Source organism: Heptranchias perlo, chromosome 29 (genome assembly GCF_035084215.1).
Source record: "Heptranchias perlo isolate sHepPer1 chromosome 29, sHepPer1.hap1, whole genome shotgun sequence".
NCBI lineage: Eukaryota > Metazoa > Chordata > Chondrichthyes > Hexanchiformes > Hexanchidae > Heptranchias > Heptranchias perlo.
The window spans coordinates 19190049-19208563 of NC_090353.1; the positions used below are offsets into that span (position 1 = coordinate 19190049).

At 41.6% G+C, this 18515-nt stretch overlaps 1 protein-coding gene across 1 annotated transcript in view; it reads right to left on the reverse strand.

Annotated features, from left to right (window-relative positions):
* The window catches only part of myo1f (myosin IF), a 116438-nt gene that overhangs the window by 27524 nt on the left and 70399 nt on the right, over positions 1–18515 (reverse strand). Inside the window, exons 13-18 of the mRNA XM_067968234.1 lie at positions 13596–13682; positions 12350–12517; positions 11161–11246; positions 6724–6805; positions 3593–3699; positions 1288–1386 (exon numbers count right to left, since the gene is read on the reverse strand). Of these exons, the coding sequence (XP_067824335.1) occupies positions 1288–1386; positions 3593–3699; positions 6724–6805; positions 11161–11246; positions 12350–12517; positions 13596–13682 (629 nt within the window). The remainder of the gene's footprint in view (positions 1–1287; positions 1387–3592; positions 3700–6723; positions 6806–11160; positions 11247–12349; positions 12518–13595; positions 13683–18515) is intronic.

Consider the following 18515-nt stretch of genomic DNA (forward strand, 5'->3'; position numbering starts at 1 on the left):
TCTGCTATTTTCATACTACTAAACACTGTTCTACTCACAAGTACTACCTCTAGATTTAATTTTCTCATTTACTTCTTTGCCCTTTCAGATTCAGGCCCACTCTGTCTCAGTGCCAGATTGTCATTCAGGCCAAATTTTCTCTCTTGCCTATTATCAGGACAACTTCACTCTGCCACTGTCTCACTCACACAGCCTGTTGCGGCTCAGTCTGCTTCACACACTAACTTGCGTTCTACTTAAAGGACTCATTCAGTTCCCTTAGACAGCCCCCAATTCAATCAGCACAATTCAGCAAACGTCAATTAACTTCGTAGTTAATCTACTTAGTTTAACCACTAAACAGCACAATCCTCTCTCAGCCTTCAGTAACACCAGTACATTCACAATACACAACACAGCCACCACTGCCAGCTTCTGGGGGCTTGACAGGGTAGTTTCCCCTGGCTAGAGAGTCTAGAACTAGGGGGCATAGTTACAGGATAAGGGGTCAGCCATTCAAAACTGAGATGAGGAGGAATTTCTTCACGCAGAGGGTTGTGAATTTTTGGAATTCTCTACCCAAGAGGGCTGTGGATGGTGAGTCATTGAATATATTCAAGGTTGAGATAGATAGATTGGGTCGGAAAGTGGAGTTGAGGTCGAAGATCAGCCATGATCTGATTGAATGGCGGAGCAGGCTCGAGGGGCTGCATGGCCTACTCCTGCTCCTATTTCTTATGTTCTTATGTTCTTCTCGCGGAAAATACCTTCTCTGGGTAATTATCATAAGTTCATGTGATATTTTTCCCCAGCTTGTCATCAACTGTATAATTCAGTGCCTGTATACTGTCAGAATTCTCAATGTCATAAACCCTCACCATTTAACCAAAGATATGCAAATAATCAACAGATAATAATGAGGGTTGCCAACCCTCCAGGATTGTTCTGGAGTCTCTAGGAATAAAACATTAATCTCCTGAACATCGCTGTGAGTAATCTGGGAGAAAAATCATAGGGGCATTAAGAAAATGGTGTTTTTTTCATTTTCTTTGAACACTTTCATTTATTAGTTATAAAAATATTGAAGACGGGGAGAAAAAGTTTGACTGGGTGGAACAGATGGAGGTGGGAGATCATGTGATGAAACCTCCAGGAACATGTCCAAATGGAGTTGGTAGCCCTAATAATAATGTAAAAGGATGAACAACAGAATCACAATTCTTTTTTAGTTTGATTTTTAAGAGTGACACTGATGGTGATACTCACTCTTTAAATGCCACTAAGAGCTGCCTAAAATGAGAAATGTACCTCTGTATGAATTTTGGGAAAGGTCTTCTGTATGCAAACCCTGCTCGTCGGACTCGAATGTTTTCTCTCAGTCCCAGATATTCAACTTGATGCTTCACTCTGAAAGATTTGGTCATGAAAACAGAGATCAGAAATAGTATAATTACCTCCGATTGTAACTTTATTTTTGGTCATATGGGCGACTGATACATCTAGTGAAAAATCCACATAAATAGTGTACCTGGTGAACTCTTCATAGAGACACACCTCACTTATAATTCCAGATAATTCAGCATGTTGGCAAAGGCAAGGACCAGGGACCCCCAAATGTATATAGGCGATCAAATGAAGTTTATTTGTCTAAAACTATGCAGTTTACCAGCACAGAGCACTGGTAAACTTCCATTACTTATTCAGCTAAAACCATCCTTCCTGTCACAATATTGGTTTTCAGGTTAGCCTGGAATCAAGTAAGAAGAATCTCAGCCTCCATTGCTAGTCAATCATCAACACCTTCCTGGAGTACTGAGAACCTTAGTGTAGGTATCAGATTACAGTGTCTGCCACAGCAGATTGATTTAGTTTCAATCTCCCATCAGTAGGCATCAGCCCTTAAGGAGGCTAGTCACCAGTTGGTCATTGGCCAAGTGACAGACAGGGGTTTGAGCCCTCACTTGCTTCTCAGTGATAACCAGTTTCTCCTTCCGAGCGATATGGTCAGTGGCACAACTCACTGTAAAATGTATGAGTGCATAGCCACCATCCTCCTGACCACAACATAGGCACATTGGACCTGTGTAGAATCAACAGTAACTGCTTGCTTCTCTGCAACCCAATGAAGATAGACACTGAACCATGGATGTATTAGCGTATGTTCGCATGGACATAAGGGCTTGGAATTTCTTCCTTGGGCGCAATCCAGATGTTGCACCTGAAATTGTGTGAGAAGCTGCGTCCATTTTGCCAATGCCAAAAAAAGCCCAAATATCCTTCCTTCCAATCTCATTAGAATATGCCCGAACTCAAAATGGGTGTAAATTGACATAAATCAGCAGAAACCAGCAAAAACAATAGGGGCCCCAGGAATAGCCGAACCCACACCAGTATATTTCTTCTTTGAGTCTTAAAATTTAAAGTTTCAACTCATTTAACCACCATTCATGCACATCAGGCTCAGCTTGTTTAAGAAGCTGCAATCAGGGTAGCTTTGCAATTTTTAATGTGACTTATATTTTGCCATAAAAATACAATGACTTTGTTTCCTGCTGCACCTGAAAATCTGGTTGCATTGTTGAGAGACCCCACCCCCACCGCCGAACAAGTGCAGTTGAAGGATACTAGCATTTGAGAGTTGGGCGTGTGGCCAGCCTTGTGGGCGTAGATCAGTTCGGAAGCAGGGCTTGATGGACCGACGTAAAAGATCGAGGAGACTTGGGCGTATTGTGGTTACGCGTGAAACTCTCTTACACCCAAAATTCCGCAATCTTTTAAGCCACATAATTGATTTGCGCCCAAATCACGTGTGTATCCGGGCGCAAATGCGAAGGAAACTCCAGGCCATGAGCATTGAACCACAAAAGAAATTTTAAATATGAGAAATTGCAATTATAGATATATGCATAACACTCTTAAAAACTGCAAATGCTGATTTTCCTCTTCTGCCGGTCATACGATTGATCACTTTCATTGATAACCAAATATCACTGATCTGCGATACTGAACAGAAATTGGAACCTGGGACCGTGTTTTGAGTTTTGAAATAATGCATTTGCTGAGATTTTCTTTTTAGTTACCAACCCAAGAAGTGGCAATAAGCAGCAAGTGAAATGATGGGATTCTACTTCAGTATAATCTGCTGTTTAGTTTTGGGAAAGATGCAATATTTTTTCACAGAAACATTCAAGGATGCCATTTTGCAATTGAATCACTGTACCATAGTTCATTTGTTCAATGTAGCTGCTACTACTGTAATTTTGTAGAGTTTTTTTTCAATGTTTATTCCCAGCATGTGGATGATGCCTGGCGACGTTCACACTAGTTACCCTGATTTTACAGATCAGTCCGCTTGCTAGTCCGCTTCAGAAGGTATAAAGAGTCAACCCAATAGCATGGACTGGAGTTACATATAGCCCAAATGATGTCCTGTGCAGCAAGATATGAGGTTCCCCTGCAATTATCCATTTCTGCTCTTAACCAGTTTATATATGGAGGTGTCTCATAACAACCCAAAACCTTTCATCGAGGGGGAATTGTTTTTCGAAATGGTTACAAGTCAAGAAGGGAGTTGTTCCTTGTGGCAGGCCAAATAAAGCCAATAATAACTTACCTGCTCTCCTCCCAGTCTTTGGGTTTCTTAGTCTCATTGGGTTTTATGCAGCGAATGTAGTGTGGAGTACACTTCATTAACCTGTTCACCAGGTCATTTGCTTGTTTCTAAATCGGGGAAAGATACAAATACATTAACAAATTTAAATAATAGCCATGATTATCAACCCTTTGGATTCCACATGAAAGGAAAGCAAAATTCTTCCAAATAAGGGAACAGCAGTGATTTTTCTGCAGGCACTTTCAGACACTCGAATGCAGAAGCCAGCCATGACACAAACTGCTCAGCTTCAAACTTGTGCTTGCACTACAGCTCGTTCTTTGCATAGCCTGAGGTGGGCAAATCAGAGCAATGGAACCAGTTTATTGCTCTAGGAGCAAGTGAAGATTGTACACACTTGATTAAATTAGATATATTTTTTCCTCCTTTTTTGTTAGCATATCACACGAATGTACAGGTTTAGTCAGTGCACTTTTCTGAAGATCAGGTATGTGATGAAAATGGACCATTTCTGTCTAAGATTTAGCTTGGTACTGGCTTCTTTAATTCTATCACAGTACTCAAGGGGTTAAACATTAGCTCCACTCACAGAAATAATATCCCAGCTTAATGTGATATAATTTTGCAACAATTCAGCATAACCCTTCCCCTGAGCTCAGATGCACCCGTGCCTTAGGCCAGAATAACCCCAGTTTTGCAGGACTGACGAAACTGAGGCTTTTGTTCTATGCTGAGGTCCAGATTGATGGCATGTCTACAGTGCAATCATCACATCGAGTAGGAGCGAATCCTGAAGGGGTGCCTTTTTGTCGTTGAACCTCATGGTTCACAGGCTCCTTATTTTGGGGCTCCTTCTCCTTTAAAATTTAAAATGTTTAGCAAAAAAGTCTTGATACTGCCCCCAAGTTGGAATGGTCTATCTCTTCCCCTTCTTGTCCCTCAAACTCTGCATGCACCCTTCAGTGCTCTTACAGCAGTTTCAATTGTGGAACATTTAACATGTGTAAATTTGTATGTTTGTCACTAAATGTTGCTTACCAAGAAAAAAATATATAGTGACACTGTGTCAGTGCATTACTATGCATGTGGCAAAATGGGGGCAGAAATTTGGATGGAAGGAGGCGGCCGGCTGGCACCAAAGGACGGCTCTCCGGCAAGAAGTTAAGTCAGATGGAGAAGGTTTCGGGACGGTCTCACAGGAAAAGAACTGGGAGGAGCCCATGGCAGCAAAGGCCTAAATGTTCCTTGTGGAACTTGGAGGATCAATCCTGCTCCTCCTGGCACCATAAGGAAAGTAAAAACACCTTAAATGGATCGGACCCCGTCGGGAAAACAGGGGCAGCTCCCCCGCTCAGGCCAGACATCATCGGAGTGCAATCTGCATATTTAAAGAAGGACTCCACCAGCTTCACGGGGCTTTTGCTGGCTGCTCAGAAGAGTAGGTTAAAATCAAGATGAGTGCGAAGCAGGCAGGAAATCAGTGGGTGAGTTACCCGGGACACTTTAACTGCCCTCCTGCTGGTTTCCGCTGAGCACGTAGAGTTAAAATTGCCCCCCTCCCCCATGTTACTATCTTAGAGCGAGGAAAGGTAATGGAAGTGGAGCCAGAAAACAACAATAACAACAACAACTTGCATTTATATAGCACCTTTAATGTGGTAAAACATCCCAAGGCGCTTCACAGGAGCGTAATCAAACAAAATTAGGAAAGTGATCTGTTAAAACGCTACATGTTGCTCCTCGTCAAGTTTCAACTAAAATTCATTCAGTTCATCTAGCAATAGACAATTGAAGGTAAGTTTGTGGATAGTCTGAGATATATAAGTAGCTGGGCTCTGCAACACCTTCCCACAACGATGCACCCTGTTTTCTTTCTTTTAGTTTAATATTTTGGGCCATGAAAAGCTCATTTTCATTTGCCGCCCGTACACTCTTTACACATCAGTTATATTGCACGTCACCCACCCATTCTGAATCATCACTGATTGTTATCAGCTACGGTTTGCTCATCTTGTGTGTGGTAATTATCAGTACAAACGCCCAGTATGCTAAGAAAAAACATTTTTCTAGTTCAAAAGTAGTCACTAGTTTTGGGATCTCTATTACCAAGAACTTTCTGATTCTAGTAGGACTATTTCTACATCAAAACACAGGGCCAATTTTCTAGGTATTTTACAATTAGTCTACACTGAGAATACTAAGATATTTCTACGTAAGTGTATTTCGATGATTCTTTTTAATCATCAATGTACAGATCAGTAGTTATGAAGATGTTGCATAATTGAAATTGTTTTTAAAAGCTGAAAGAAGCAGACAAGAATTTCTTTTTCTTTAAGCAAAGTACTAAGGAGAACAAACCAGTATAGAATTAAACAGGGTTCAATTGTGTCAGTCTTATCTTCCAACCCCACAGAGAAAAATGAATAAATATTATACTGATATTCACAGCACTCTGTTCTCCATCTTCAATAGACAGTTTAGCTGTTGTACATGGGAGTAAGGAATGCATTCTGTACTCCTATAGCAAGCCCTAAATTAACAATTAAGAATAAATTCCCATCAGATAATCACTCAAAGTTTTAGATGCCCAAACATCTGTCTTACCTTGTCAAGTAATTATTGAGTGCAATCCACCATCTATATTTACATTTTTTTGAACTAATTAAATCCCAGGGTTATGTATAACTTGCTTTTATATAACGTCTACTGTAGAAAAATGTCCTAAGGTACCTTGCAAAGAGGAAGAAAATATTATATGGAGCTGGAGTGTATGTACCACTAGATGGCTCACTAAGATAAGGAAAGAATGAACTTGCATTTATATTGCACTTTTCACATCCTCAGCACTTCCCAAAGCGCTTCACAGCCATTGAAGTACTTCTGAAGTGTTGTCACTGTTGTAATGTAGGGAAATAGGGCTCAGGGAATAAACAATACTCGCAGGTATCACCAGTACAATCTTCAGGTAACAGACACTTCAGGAAATAGTGTAGTTTCAGAGTCCAAGACAGGTCTGACTGGCTTAATCTAGCTTTGTGCCAGCCACAATGCTTAGTCTTATTATACTCTCCAAATGTATATAAAATATCATTGACTCTTAATACAGAAAAATGGAAGAAATTTTACTCTACCTTAATCTTCATGCTTACTGTAGTCGGTCTGCCTTTTTTCTCATTTTGTAGATTTTCTGGAAACAGTGTTTGAAAGAAGGGGCTGGAAAAAGAATCACCAACAGATCAGAATAAAAGAGCCATACTCTCCCATTGTACCTCTACTTAAGTTAAACCAGGCATGTGCAACTACTGAAACTTTTCACTTTTTTTTCTGAGCAGAATGACAGAGCCCAGGTGTAGTACACGGGATGTGTATCTCTGCACAGGCAAAAAAAAATCTTACTCTCTTCTCCAATTTTCTTTCTGCTCTGAAGGCAGTGACCGATTGGGGTACAGTTACAAAGATGCGTGTGACTCCGTTGCTACCTTGCCAATGTGACGATTCTGCCAATGTGTGTTGGCAGGTTATTCATTCTTGGAGGGGACATTAGAACTGATCCTTACTCTGTCCTCACTTGGCATCCATGCACACACACTGTCTTGCACGGGACAGGGATTGGCAGTTAGAAACCTGGCTGATTTTTCTTGCTTTACCCAGAGGCAGTGGGGCCATTTTCAATGTCCCACTGCCCTCTGGTCGAGAACACAGACCAGGGTTCGAACCTGGGACCTTTCCTGATCAGTGTGATACCATGTGATACTAACTGAGCCATCAGGGAGTGCAAGAAAATATTCTCAAGCAAATAGCACTAAATGTTCTTGTTTGTCAAAGACTGAGGTGAGCAGAATGTTTCAGGAGAAGAAACGTAGGTATCCTATTTTTTGTAATAACATATTATGAACAATTATAGATGTTCACTCACTTCAATAAATGTTAGTATTTCATGTTAGTTTGACTATGTGATTTAAAGATATTCCCTTAAGTCGGTGGCAATGGCATTTCATTTCTGACACCTGGGTTCAAATCCAGCACAGACTGCTACGATCAAAGTCTCCTCAGTCTGCTGGCTGTAAGAGTCCTACTTGAAACAAGGGATCAAGGGATATGGGGAAAAAGCAGGAACAGGGTACTGAGTTAGACGATTAGCCATGATCATTTTGATTGGTGGAGCAGGCCTGAAGGGCCGAATGGCCTACTCTTGCTCCTATTTTCTATGTTTCTATGTAACAACCTGGAGCAGTCTCAATCCAGTTTCTGGTGGGCATGGGTTTACAGCACAGAACTGTCATTAATTGGCAATCTCATTCAGAGAGGCTACAGATGGATAATGTGGTGCAGTAGGAGGTGCTCTTGAAATTGGAGCTAAGACACATTGTTTGGGCCAAGTAAAGGGAGTTTTACTCTGTATCTGGCCGTGCTATTACTGACATAGGAGCACTTGATGCTGACGGTGGATGCCTGAAATGGGAAAATTTCTATCCCCCATCCCTCACTTTGAGCACAAAGTTAGCAGTCGGCAGGAGATCTAAGATGGAGTTTGGTAGCAGAGGCTATACTTTTGTACACATAGGGCCAGATTTTGCTGTGAGCAGCGAACCAACGACGCCAGCCGTTCATTAGACATGCACTTGCCCATAGACTTTCTATGAGCTTTTGCACGGCAAGTTCCTGGAAATTAGAAATCCAAAAAGCACGGCACCCTCTACAGGGCATCTGGGACCTGTTTGAACAGGGCAAAGAGCTGTGTATCTCCGTAAGCAGTCAGATTGAAGCATCGTTAATAACAGCAGGGTCAGAACCAGGAAGTATAAGTTAGAATCGTGGATTCAATGTCAAATCAGGTACAGAAAGAGAAATAAAGAGAGGGTAAGAAAGACTGGAATAAGAGGTAGAGATAAAAGAGACAGAAAGAAAAAGTAAAAAAAAAGTATTTAATTTTTTTTTAATGTCCAACAATAGTTAAAATCTGAAGGAATGAGCCTCGACACTTGTAAAAGTTAATTTTCAGTGCCAGAGAGCTTGTTTGGCAGTAATTAAGACTTACCACAACGTTAAAATGATACTTAAACTTGAAATGATTTGACTTAACTTTTGTTGGCGAATTTAGTCCGTATCTGCGACATCAGTACAGGAAATTCATGCCGTTCAATACATTTGAATGGTGAGCCAGATAGTAAGATGCCATTTATGCGCAGCTTTTGGAGGAGCATCACATCTCAGAGAGCAGCTTCCGGATTTCTGCATTTAACTGCGCATGTGCAGTCGCCAGAAATTGCTTTCTGATTTGCACATAAATATCGGTGAGCGCTGTCAGCCTCACTGTTATTTTTACAGAAAAATTTGGTCCAATATATTAACCTTAATGAGGTTTTCATTCAATCTTGGATTACAAAGAATCCTAAAACAAATTCAAAATAGCGACATTTCTTGATATCAGAGTGGCTGCGGAATGACACGAGAAACAACAAAATAAAAGAGCTGTGTGCTGTAAAATGAGAGAGTAAAATGGAGAAGTTGCAACCTCCATTTAGACTTTAACAGACCGGAAATCTTGCAGAAAATTTAAAAAAAGATTTAAACAATAGTTTGAATTATAGCAGCTATTTGAGCAGATATTATTGGGGAAGAAGCTCTAGATACTTATAATAATACAATAACAACTTGGATTTACATGGTGCCTTAACGTAGTAAAACGTTCCAAAGTGCTTGTTTCAATTTTGAGGGGAAATATAATGAATAAGTTTGAGAGGGGATGCAATCCCAAATTATGTGAAATCTGAATGGACCAGATTTTCCACATGTATGTGGAAATGTAAGAAATGATTAATTAGTATGGTTTGGAATAAAAAATTTGCAGTAATGTGAATTTGATGAACAAATAGAATCACTAATAAGGGATAGGACAATATGTGGAATATCAGATAATTCTCTGAGAGAAAGGTAGTTGTCAAAGCAAAATCTGACATTTAAACACAGCAGGAAAAGTGGCTAGGGCATCAGAAACAATTAAAAAAAGTAAGGAAATGGAAGTATTCATACAGGGACCACCATTAATAATCAATGAGAATTATAAAAAGTGATTCATCAAAGCTGGGGTAGAGAAGGTTATCTGGATAATGTGGAATGCAGCATATACTGAAAAGTTGAACAGCTTGTATAAAATACAGCAAATTTAACCACTGTTCAAGATGTTGCAACTCACAGAATAAGTAAAATCAAGTGAATGTTAGGGAAGGAAGGTCACTTCAGCAATTTTATGTGGCTGTAGCACTTGAAAAGCAAAGACATAAAAGAGCATGCTATCTTTAGCAGCGAGAGAAACAGTGATAACATTTGAACTGCATAGAGGAACACAAGTGAATGTCATTTCTGAACTGCAGTGGGTGAAGATAAAAGTGATATTATACTCGGGAGTAGGCATACCTATGTGTGTTGTTAGCATCACTTATAAACACCAAATATAAGTTGTCATTTCTAATAGTGTCAAAAGATGTTCAGCCAATTTTAATCTGAAAGTTTATAAGAAACAGTAAAGGTTTGAAGTGGCACAGTGTATGGATCATGTATGCAGAATATAAGGATCTATTTCAAGCATTGGGCTGTTTGCCAGGAGAACACCAGATCAGGTTTGATACAGAAAGTACTGTTTTTACCATGGGAAAATTAAAAAGGGAGCTTGAAAGAATAGAGAGTTTTAGAGGTTATAAAGAAAATGGACGAACAAATGGGATGAGTTAACTCATTAGTAATTGTTGACCAAATAATGGTACATTGAAAATTTGCTTGCATTCCATAAACTTAAACAGTCTTTTAAAGGAACCCATCCTTTCCACAACTGCATTTTGAATCTCTCCGATCAGGGTTCTGACACTGACACAGCCCTAATCAAGTCATGAATGACATCCACTGTGACTGTGGTGCACTATTCCTCGTCCTTCTTCACATCTGCAAAGCGTCTTCAGTAAAATAAAAAGAACAAGATCATGACTTGAACTTATTTTAAGAATACTGGGGTAAGAATTCCTTTGGTTGCTATGTGTATTGATATTGTAAATATTTCCTATGTTTGATATTCCTGGCAAAGTCATCAACATGTTCTTTTGAAAAGTGTTTGTGATTTCACTAGAAATACCAAACAGAGAAAACCTTCACAAAGCATTTTGGATATTACTACACACACGGCTAGAAATTACTGTCATTGATTTTAGTGGCTGAATGCTTAATCACATGACATTGATCTGGCCGTTATTTTAACAGGTGTTAACGCATTTAAAATTAGCAGTTCTAACACCTCTGTTTAACGATGGAACGAGAAATGCATGCAAATGTGTGAAGTGTTAGTCCATCTCTACCTCAACAGTACTTTCTCATCTATAGTGGGTAGGGGAATTACTTTATTTTGTATTGCTTTACATTTATCTGACCTGATCTCATAGCACTGATAGAAAAAGTTGCTGATGTATTATGACAGAAATCATGTGCCTAATTTGAAAGCTGGGGAGTTTTCAAAAGTTGATTCAAATGAAAACCATATTTATCATTGCATAAGAGTGATGAATGTGTCAATAACATACTATTCACTGGTTTGCATTAGCTCTATCAAATCGGTGAAGAGGACATCTCTGTTGCGCTCACAAAATCCGTTGACGTCATAGGATACCTGCAGTGAAATATTTCAAACATAACTCAGATTTAGATATATTGTATAATGCCCTGTCCAGGCAGCTGCCAGTCAAACATATTCCTACTGTCTACTGTGAAAGGTAAGTGTCTAGATGGTTTGGTCAGAGATCAGGGTTATCCTCTTTAGCACCGGCTCGTGACTTTGGTTCATTTCCTCACTATTTCTACTTTGCAACAATGCAACAAGGCTCCTGGTGAGCAGACCATGGGATTCTGAAGGCATGCCTCAGATGCCTTGACAATTTTATGGGAGTGTTGCAATACAGTCCGGCCATGACCTCTTGCATAATCATCGTTTGCTGCATGATGCACAATTTCACTCTATGAAATTGAAGTCTTGAGAAGGAGGTCGAAAGTGAAGAGCAGCATGGTGAACAGGCAGCTGAGGCCACGCAGCAGTGAGAGGTTGCCCAGGAAAACCATTGCCAGTGACACCATCACCTAAATAAGATTCATACCCACTGCAAAATCAGTCCTCCTATCGTGGTGTCCCTTTTGCAGATATATAAATTCATTAATTTGCTGAGATGTAGCTCTGCTCCACAATTACCAAGGTTCCCATCTGGAAAACATTCTGCTACTCTTTCTCACAGACATTTCCCCCATCACGGCCTGTAATGCTACCCTGGTGGAGAGGATTAACTCAGCAGAGACCAGAGGTCTAAGCTTCCTGGTCAATATTTCTCAGTGCCACATCACATGGTGCATTTACCTACTGAAGCATCAGAGGAGCTCCTTTTTGATATGGTTTTATGTCTTCTACCTGTTCGTCTTGGGTTTCATGCTGTTCATTTATCTTTATACCTACTTTGTTGTTTCTTTTGTCCATCTGTTAACTGTACAGTTCTTACCTTTTCACCTCACAGAGCCTCCTTTTAGCTAGAGGTTGGATGAATAAGCTGCAAGCAAAGGCCCACAATGGTTGCTTTCATCTGCTGCTATGAAGTGTCAAAAACAGGTAAAGGAACTTGCAAGTGGATGCAGCAAACTGAAACCTCAGACACCTGTGCTGCTTGAATGCCAATACAGTAATGATATTTGTTTCACAGAAATACTGCACTATACAAGATGATACAATACCTTCCCAGCATAGTGATGTATTATAAATCCTTGGTTCCAGCTGTTAAAATGGTCATGACCTCCTAAAGCAGCCTGGAGTTTCTGTAACAAAGTTGAATCTGCCCCTTCTCCTGTGGCATGCATAGTGGCACAGACATCATCCAGGACACTCATAATTCCAGGCGGATTCTGGGAACAAGGACACACAGTAACAGACTCACTTTATTTCACTGTGCACATTGAGGACTAGAAAGGATAGATTCCTTTGGAAGCCTCACCTAGAAGAAACACAACATAAAGCGTTTACAATAATGGATATCAGGGAATGAATTACAGAACGGTGATGTAGTCCAAAGTAAACCATATATTGTGAAAGGAGATAGCTTAAGCCATATGTTAATACCACTTGAATCTCAAAATTGGATAATAGCTTCGTAGTCCCTTCATGCTGTCCTTTTTGTTTTGAAAAAGCACACTGGGAAATCTTTTATTGCAATCAAGTTAATCTTGTTCTTTTGAGCACTTTTTAAAATAGCTTGAGCTGATAAGTGCAGTATGATGCCTACTGAAGGGTGTTAAACAGCAAACAGCATTGCTACAAGTTTAGTTCAGAAATTATGGCCCCAAAAATCCACAGGACCCTGATCCCGTTGGTTATGCTGGTATCATGTACATCAGTGCCCTCCAGCGCTGACCCTGCCAGAGGGACATCCAGCACTATGCCAGGTCCTGAATGAGCCAGGAAAATAGGCTCTCCTGATGTAGGGCCACTCTTGCCCTCTCCCCCCAACTTCCCCAAAGAACATTTGCCATGTAAGGGGCAGGTGCCAACCCTTACAAGACATGTTGGAAAATCCTGGAAACGGCAAAGACCCAGTGATCTGGACTAGACTTTAATGGAAAAGAAAATCAGGGGAAATGTAAAACGGGCTGCCGATTCACTATCACTCGTTTTGCTCTACTGCCCAAACTCTCTTACAGCAACATAATCTACTCCATTAAAAGTTTCTACAAAACGTTCGTCTTTTACTGATAACATTTCTATCTGGACAGTCAAGTTTAATCCTGTGAGACCACAGTGATATTCCTGGCTACATTCATAACACACATATAGAATAATAAATGTTTGGTAATGAGTTCTGAGGCAGATATTCAATTCTGTGGTTCTGAAAACATCCCAAATTGTGAGACATTATTCTTAATGTTTTCATTAAATGGCAGACATTTTGATAAGTTCCTCAATAAAATTGACGGGAAAATCACTTACAACTTTGTTTTCTATCAGATCGCAGACAACTTTGTTGTTGAAATATTCAATAGGCGTCCACTTAATCCCCTCTTGAACATACTCTTCCTGTTAGACAGAAAGACAAAACATGCTGTAAGCAGTGCTATTCATTTAAATAGGGTCATTGCCATCATTATAATCTTGTACTAAACCTCCCCAGCAGATAGGCTTATTCTCTTTGACTTCAAACCATTTCCTTAATATATTTGAATAAAATGTCATTAAGACGGCATGAAGCTAACATCAGGTTGGGCATGAAGCATGACACTCTGCATATTCTCAAGAGTTACACCCAGTTTAATTTTGCCACATCCTACACCATCTACAAAAGCATAATGTGCTTAACATAAACCCCATGGCATACCAGTGTAAGATGATCATTTTCATCCGAACATGATTATTACATTTACTCTTCTGCTTTTGCTTTAGGATGGCATCATAGTAAGCAAATATCAAAATAATATTGAAATCTTGTCATTTCTTCATGGCTTAACAACGCCAAAAGTGACTTATGTCACAAGATCATTATGTCACAATGTACAAACTGCAGATTGTGCATATGCAGGTTTATGCACTTAAAGCTATTGGAAAAAGAAACTGTCCTGGAAATGGACACCAAGATTTATGATAACCATCTACACTGGAATGTGGAAAATGTCCTTTGGGCTCTTGTAAGTCTCAACAACCTGTTACACTCTTTAGCCTCAATTTTCTGATATGAACAAACTAATGGTTCGAAACAGGTTTTGCAGTTGCACAACTAGAAGTGTGCTCTTTGCAGTTTCCCCAAGGTTAGCTAATTATTAGAATTATGCATAGCTCAAGGTGCAGATTTGGATGAGTGTAGGGAGCACATTACATAATTGATGTTAACTTTTGAGCGGCTAACCGACGGATCATAGCTGCAGCAAAGAGGCCAGAGCCATTTTGAGGCCTGGGCCTCAATTAAACGGAACCATTGAGCTACAGGCACTGTCCTGATGCAGCTCACAGAGGCTTCCGGCCCGGAGTGGCAGTGTCCCAGATTATTTTTGTGAGGCTTGGAGTGGCACTCCTACTCCTTCTGGCCCCACAAAATAATTTAAAACTTACCTTTTCAGGGCTTCTTTGTCTCTATTGCCAGTGAAACTGGTCGGAGAGTGCATGGCATATGCACTGATCTGTTCTGTCCTAAAATGACAATCAGGGTCCTATAGACATCATAGGACCCCGATTTTCATATTAAAAAGGGCCTACATCGGTAAACAAGCAGGTACTTCGGCCGCCCAGCAGTACATAGAAACAGGCGTAGGCCATTCAGACCCTGGAATCTGTTCTGCCATTCAATTGGATTGTGGCTAATCTGCATCTCAACTCAATTTACCCACTGTTGATCCATATCCCTTGATAGCCTTATCTAATAAAAAATCTATCAATCTCAGTCTTGAAAATTTCAATTGATCCAGCATCCACAGCCTTTTGGGGGACGGAGTTCAAGATTTCGACTAACCGTTGTGTGAAAAAGTGCTTCCTGATTTCACTCCTGAATGCCCTAGCTCTAATTTTAAGACGATGCCCCATGTTCTGGATTCCCCCACCTGAGGAAATTGTCTCCCCCTATCTACCCTATTAATTCCCTTCATCATTTTAAACCCCACAACATTCTAAACTCAAGGAAATACAACCCAAGTTTATGCAACTTGGCCTCATAATTTAACCCTTTAAACCTCGGTATCATTCTGGTGAATCTGCGCTGTACCCCACCTTTGAGGTCTGGTGTCAAAAACTGAACCCAGTATTCCAGACAGGGTTTGACCAGAACTCTGTACAACTGAAGCATCATTTGCCCACTTTTTGTTCCAACCCATTGAGGTAGAGGCCAACATTCAATGAGTCTTTTTGATTACTTTTTGTACCTCCTCCATGTTGAACACCACTTGGAGGAAGCACTGAGGATAGCAAGAGCACAGAATGTAGTTTGGGTGGGGGACTTCAATGTTCATCACCAAGAGTGGCTCGGTAGCACCATTACTGACCGAGCTGACCGAGTCCTGAAGGACATAGCTGCCAGACTGGGCGTGCGGGAGGTGGTGACCGAACCAACACGAGGGAAAAACTCACTTGACCTCGTCCTCACCAATCTACCTGTCGCAAATGCATCTGTCCGTGGCAGTATTGGTAGGAGTGACCACCGCACAGTCCTCGTGGAGATGAAGTCCCGTCTTCGCACTGAGGACACCATCCAACGTGTTGTGTGGCACTATCACCGTGCTAAATGGGATAGATTCAGAACAGATCTAGTAGCTCAAAACTGGGCATCCATGAGGCGTTGTGGGCCATCAGCAGCAGCAGAATTGTATTCCAGCACAATCTGTAACCTTATGGTCTGGCATATTCCTCACTCTACCAATACCAACAAGCTAGGGGATCAACCCTGGTTCAATGAGGAGTGTAGAAGAGCATGCCAGGAGCAGCACCAGGCATACCTAAAAATGAGGTGCCAACCTGGTGAAGCTACAACTCAGGACTACATGCATGCTAAACAGCGGAAGCAACGTGCTATAGACAGAGTTAAGCAATTCCACAACCAACGGATCAGATCAAAGCTCTGCAGTCCTGCCACATCCAGTCGTGAATGGTGGTGGACAATTAAACAACTAACGGGAGGAGGAGACTCTGCAAACATCCCCATCCTCAATGATGGCGGAGTCCAGCACGTGAGTGCAAAAGACAAGGCTGAAGCGTTTGCAACCATCTTCAGCCAGAAGTGCCGAGTGGATGATCCATCTTGTCCTCCTCCCGATATCCCCACCATCACAGAAGCCAGTCTTCAGCCAATTCGATTCACTCCACGTGATATCAAGAAACGGCTGAGTGCACTGGATACAGCAAAGGCTATGGGTCCTGACAACATCCCGGCTGTAGTGCTGAAGACTTATGCTCCAGAACTAGCTGCGCCTCTAGCCAAGCTGTTCCAGTACAGCTACAACACTGGCATCTACTCGACAATATGGAAAATTGCCCAGATATGTCCTGTCCACAAAAAGCAGGACAAATCCAATCCGGCCAATTACGGCCCCATCAGTCTACTCTCAATCATCAGCAAAGTGATGGAAGGTGTTGTCGACAGTGCTATCAAACGGCACTTACTCACCAATAACCTGCTCACCGATGCTCAGTTTGGGTTCCGCCAGGACCACTTGGCTCCAGACCTCATTACAGCCTTGGTCCAAACATGGACAAAAGAGCTGAATTCCAGAGGTGAGGTGAGAGTGACTGCCCTTGACATCAAGGCAGCATTTGACCGAGTGTGGCACCAAGGAGCCCAAGTAAAATTGAAGTCAATGGGAATCGGGGGAAAACTCTCCAGTGGCTGGAGTCATACCTAGCACAAAGGAAGATGGTAGTGGTTGTTGGAGGCCAATCATCTCAGCCCCAGGACACTGCTGCAGGAGTTCCTCAGGGCAGTGTCCTAGGCCCAACCATCTTCAGCTGCTTCATCAATGACCTTCCCTCCATCATAAGGTCAGAAATGGGGATGTTTGCTGATCATTGCACAGTGTTCAGTTCCATTCTCAACCCCTCAGATAATGAAGCAGTCCATGCCCGCATGCAGCAAGACCTGGACAACATCCAGGCTTGGGCTGGTAAGTGGCAAGTAACATTTGCGCCAGACACGTGCCAGGCAATGACCATCTCCAACAAGAGAGAGTCTAACCACCTCCACTTGACATTCAACAGCATTACCATCACCGAATCCCCCACCATCAACATCCTGGGGGACTCCATTGACCAGAAACTTAACCCGACCAGCCATATACATACTGTGGCTACAAGAGCAGGTCAGAGGCTGGGTATTCTGTGGCGAGTAACTCAACTCCTGACTCCCCAAAGCCTTTCCACCATCTGCAAGGCACAAGTCAGGAGTGTGATGGAATATTCTCCACTTGCCTGGATGAGTGCAGCTCTAACAACACTCAAGAAGCTCGACACCATCCAGGACAAAGTAGCCCGCTTGATTGGCACCCCATCCACCACCCTAAATATTCATTCCCTTCACCACCAGCGCACTGTGGCTGCAGTGTGTACCATCCACAGGATGCACTGCAGCAACTCACCAAGGCTTCTTCGGCAGCACCTCCCAAACCCGCGACCTCTACTACCTAGAAGGACAAGAGCAGCAGGCACATGAGAACAACACCACCTGCCAGTTCCCCTCCAAGTCACACAACATCCTGACTTGGAAATATATCGCTGTTCCTTCATCGTCATTGGGTAAAAATCCTGGAACTCCCTTCCTAACAGCACTGTGGGAGAACCTTCATCACATGGACTGCAGCGGTTCAAGAAGGCGGCTCACCACCACCTTCTCAAGGGCAATTAGGGATGGACAATAAATGCTGGCCTCGCCAGCGACGCCCACATCCCATGAATGAATAAAAAAAAATTGGTTTTATTGCTCTGCCATTTCCTTGTTCCCCATTATAAATTCTCCCTTTTCTGACTGTAAGGGACCTACATTTGTCTTCACTAATCTTTTTCTTTTTACATACTTGTAGAAGGTTTACAGTCCACTTTTATGTTCCTTGCAAGTTTACTCTCATACTCTATTTTTCCGCTCTTAAACAGTCACTTGGTTCTTTTTTGCTGCATTCTAAACTGCTCCCAATCCTCAGGCTTGCTACTTTTTCTGGCAACTTTATATGACTTCTCTTTGGATCTAATACAATCCTTAATTTCTTTTGTTAGCCATGGTTTGGCCGCTTTTCCTTTTGTGTTTTTGCACCAGAAAAGAATGTATAATTGTTGCAATTCATGCATTCGTTCCTAAATATTAGCCATTGCCTATCCACCGTCATGCCTTTTAAAGAAGCTTCCCAATCTATCATAGCCAACTCACTCCTTATACCTTCGTAGTTT